The sequence below is a fragment of the Physella acuta genome, unplaced genomic scaffold (genome assembly GCF_028476545.2).
Source record: "Physella acuta isolate Inbredline_101_S28 unplaced genomic scaffold, ASM2847654v3 ptg000186l, whole genome shotgun sequence".
NCBI classification, from domain to species: domain Eukaryota; kingdom Metazoa; phylum Mollusca; class Gastropoda; family Physidae; genus Physella; species Physella acuta.
Window position 1 is genome coordinate 43,172 of NW_026731705.1, and position 3,940 is coordinate 47,111.

General features: G+C 38.5%; 1 protein-coding gene across 1 annotated transcript; it reads right to left on the minus strand.

Annotated features, from left to right (window-relative positions):
• Positions 1-1,517: 1,517 nt before the first annotated feature.
• LOC131936740 (uncharacterized) lies at positions 1,518-3,260 on the minus strand. Its single transcript, XM_059293806.1, has 3 exons — positions 3,191-3,260; positions 2,686-2,850; positions 1,518-2,443 (listed from the first exon to the last, which is right to left on the minus strand). Exons 2-3 carry the CDS (start codon positions 2,798-2,800, stop codon positions 1,518-1,520), a joined length of 1,041 nt encoding a protein of 346 aa, XP_059149789.1. The 5' UTR covers positions 2,801-2,850; positions 3,191-3,260.
• Between the last annotated feature and the right edge of the window lie 680 nt (positions 3,261-3,940).

A 3,940-nucleotide genomic window follows, 5' to 3' on the forward strand; every position in this document is an offset into this window, starting at 1 on the left:
CAAACTTTAGCGTCAATATTGAGAGTCGCTAGATCCAAACTTTAGCGTCAATATTGAGAGTCGCTACATTCAAACTTTAGCGTCAATATTGAGAGTCGCTAGATCCCAACTTTAGCGTCAATATAGAGAGTAGCTAGATCCAACCTTTAACGTCAATATAGAGAGTCGCTAGATCCAACCTTTAACGTCAATATTGAGAGTCGCTAGATCCAAACTGTAGCGTCAATATTGAGAGTCGCTAGATCCCAACTTTAGCGTCAATATTGAGAGTCGCTAGATCCCAACTTTAGCGACAATATTGAGAGTCGCTAGATCCAAACTTTAGCGTCAATATTGAGAGTCGCTAGATCCAAAATTCACACACACACACACACACACACACACAAAATACAAACAGAAACAAAAATGAAAAAGAAAACGAGTTGATTTAAAACTGTTTATTTACGTTTATAATTACAAGAAATTTGCGACATTTTTTTCTCCACTCCCACTCAAATAATCAACAATTTTTTCTCTGATAAAATTAACCAGATAATTAATTAAAAGTTTAATAAAGCTCTACAATAATGTCAAGAAATATTTTAAGAGCAGACATGCAACAGGCGCCATGTTTGTTTACATTCTAGAAAAGACAGACATCCAAAGGCGCCATGTTTGTTTACATTCTATAAAAGACAGACATTCAACAGGCGCCATGTTTGTTTACATTCTAGAAAAGACAGACATCCAACAGACGCCATGTTTGTTTACATTCTAGAACAGACAGACATCCAACAGGCGCCATGTTTGTTTACATTCAAGAAAAGACAGACATTCAACAGGCGCCATGTTTGTTTACATTCTAGAAAAGACAGACATCCAACAGACGCCATGTTTGTTTACATTCTAGAACAGACAGACATCCAACAGGCGCCATGTTTGTTTACATTCAAGAAAAGACAGACATTCAACAGGCGCCATGTTTGTTTACATTCAAGAAAAGACAGACATTCAACAGGCACCACGTTTGTTTACATTCTAGAAAAGACAGACATTCAACAGGCGCCATGTTTGTTTACATTCTAGAAAAGACAGACATTCAACAGACGCCATGTTTGTTTACATTCTAGAAAAGACAGACATCCAAAGGCGCCATGTTTGTTTACATTCTAGAAAAGACAGACATCCAAAGGCGCCATGTTTGTTTACATTCTAGAAAAGACAGACATTCAACAGGCGCCATGTTTGTTTACATTCTAGAAAAGACAGACATCCAACAGACGCCATGTTTGTTTACATTCTAGAAAAGACAGACATCCAACAGGCGCCATGTTTGTTTACATTCTAGAAAAGACAGACATCCAACAGACGCCATGTTTGTTTACATTCTAGAACAGACAGACATCCAACAGGCGCCATGTTTGTTTACATTCTAGAAAAGACAGACATTCAACAGACGCCATGTTTGTTTACATTCTAGAAAAGACAGACATCCAACAGACGCCATGTTTGTTTACATTCTATTCAAGAGCAGACAACTACAATTCCCAGTCCCCATCCACCCCACTATAATTTAATCCACCAGACTTAGCTCCACTGTGGGGATGTCTAGACCAGCCCCACCCCAGTATGTAGACCATAGCCCCACTGCTACCTGGACAGGTGGACGTTGTGTACGTGTACCTGGTCCATCTACCATCCTCCACCACCTGCCTGTCCACCCAGTGACCTACAGAGACCTGCTTACAACAGCCATGAGGATGTGACACTATAATGGTCAGCTTGTCCACATCTCTACGACTCTTGTATTTGTCCTCTACTTTATCACATAGACCCTGATACCGCCTCACCATCTCCTTCAGTTTATCAGCTACATCTACGTCATGTGTCACACAAGACAACCAACACTTGTCTCCCTCAGTGTTTGACAAATCCACCTCCCACCCATAAATCTTGACCACTGGACTTTTATCATCATCAAACCACAACCTACAGCTGGACTGTCTCGCCTCACTCTCATCAAAAACCACATGTCTGGCTGTCACCACACCAACCTTCCACCACACTTTGCTGGGTGTGTCCGAGTGGTCACATTCAGGACATGGACAAGTTCTGTAGCCCTTCCCCTCTGTGTACTTGATCACCCCCACCACCCTCCCAGTCCCTGTCCTCAGTGGGATCTGTCCCCTGGTGTTGTAGCAAGGATATGGATCTTTAGTGCCACGTACAAACTCTGGTCTGTCTGGACTGGTCAACTTAACGGCTATCCTGACAGTTAGGTCAGCCAAGGCTTTTGTGAGAGCAAACATGACTTTCTTACGGTAACGAGAAGGAAAATGTCTTAATTTTAACTTGCTTACAGGTATAAACTTTGTATGGCCAGGATTTTTCTCACAGTTTGCCAGGTGTGTGTGTAGATCTACCTCACCTTGACCTTCAAGACATTCTTGTACTTCATGTGTACCTGTACAGGTAAACAAAACAATTTTATTACTGTAAACATTTCATTAGCTGTTAAACTTTGACAAACAAAACATAAAAACTATCTACAACCTCCAACTGTCACAACCATCTCAACCATCACCATCATGCAATTAAAGCAACACAAGAACTTCATCAGTGCAGAAACTTTCACTAGCCTCATTAATAACATTTTGTATTTGATGCATGCATTTTCTATATAAAAGTCAAACAAATGGACATTACCTGTAAAATATGTTGATAAGTCTTTTCCACTGGCCATACTGTTGTGGTCATCTAGACTATCCTCTCCACTGGCCATACTGTTGTGGTCATCTAGACTATCCTCTCCACTGGCCATACTGTTGTGGTCATTTAGACCTCTTGTAGTTGTTGATGAGTTACCTATATCTGTAAAGAAATTATGCTGATCAGATTAAATGGCTTATGGTTTGTTATGGTTTTTAAGATTCAAAACTACACAATTTAATGAAAATATAATTTTTAGAGACAGAAACCCTAACTGAAAATCTTAATCAATAAAATAGCAATTTATTTCAATAAAATAAATAAAGACAGCCATGGCCATTCGAGAGAAACACAATCCTACATGCTGGTCAGATTTAGAAGATAATGGTTAAATAGCCACTGGTCAATGATGTGGAAAACAGAATACAGTATGAGGGTCAGCTTTAGAAGATTATGGTTAAATACATTCTTAGACCAACATACAACATATAATGGAACTGACCTTTGAACTCCCCACTTGACTCTAAGACATCACCATACAGCACACACCACTATGGAAGATCCTTCAGGCTCTGGAGAGAGAAATAAAATTATAGTGGAACTGTCATTAGCATAGAACTACAGAATGACAACATTTATAACGGAACTGTCATTAGCATAGAACTACAGAATGACATTTATGATGGAACTGTCATTAGCTTAGAACTACAGAATGACAACTTTTAATGTGGAATTGTCATTAGCATAGAACTGCAGAATGACAACATTTATGATGGAACTGTCATTAGCATAGAACTACAGAATGACAACATTTATGGTGGAACTGTCATTAGCATAGAACTACAGAATGACAACATTTATGATGGAACTGTCATTAGCATAGAACTACAGAATGACAACATTTATGATGGAACTGTCATTAGCATAGAACTACAGAATGACAACATTTATGATGGAACTGTCATTAGCATAGAACTACAGAATGACAACATTTATGATGGAACTGTCATTAGCATAGAACTACAGAATGACAACATTTATGATGGAACTGTCATTAGCATAGAACTACAGAATGACAACATTTATGATGGAACTGTCATTAGAATAGAACAACAGAATGACAACATTTATAATGGAACTGTCATTAGCATAGAACTAAAGAATGACAACATTTATAATGGAACTGTCATTAGCTTAGAACTACAGAATGACAACATTTATGATGAATTATGAACAATTATAGAAGAACATA

What these genes read in the sequence shown, in the direction of transcription:
- LOC131936740 (XM_059293806.1), bottom strand. Translation starts at nt 2,800, where the DNA reads ATGGCCAGTGGAGAGGATAGTCTAGATGACCACAACAGTATGGCCAGT. An exon ending in CTTATCAACATATTTTACAG is followed by an intron (nt 2,444 to 2,685) that starts GTAATGTCCATT and finishes TTACCTGTACAG; the next exon opens with GTACACATGAAGTACAAGAA.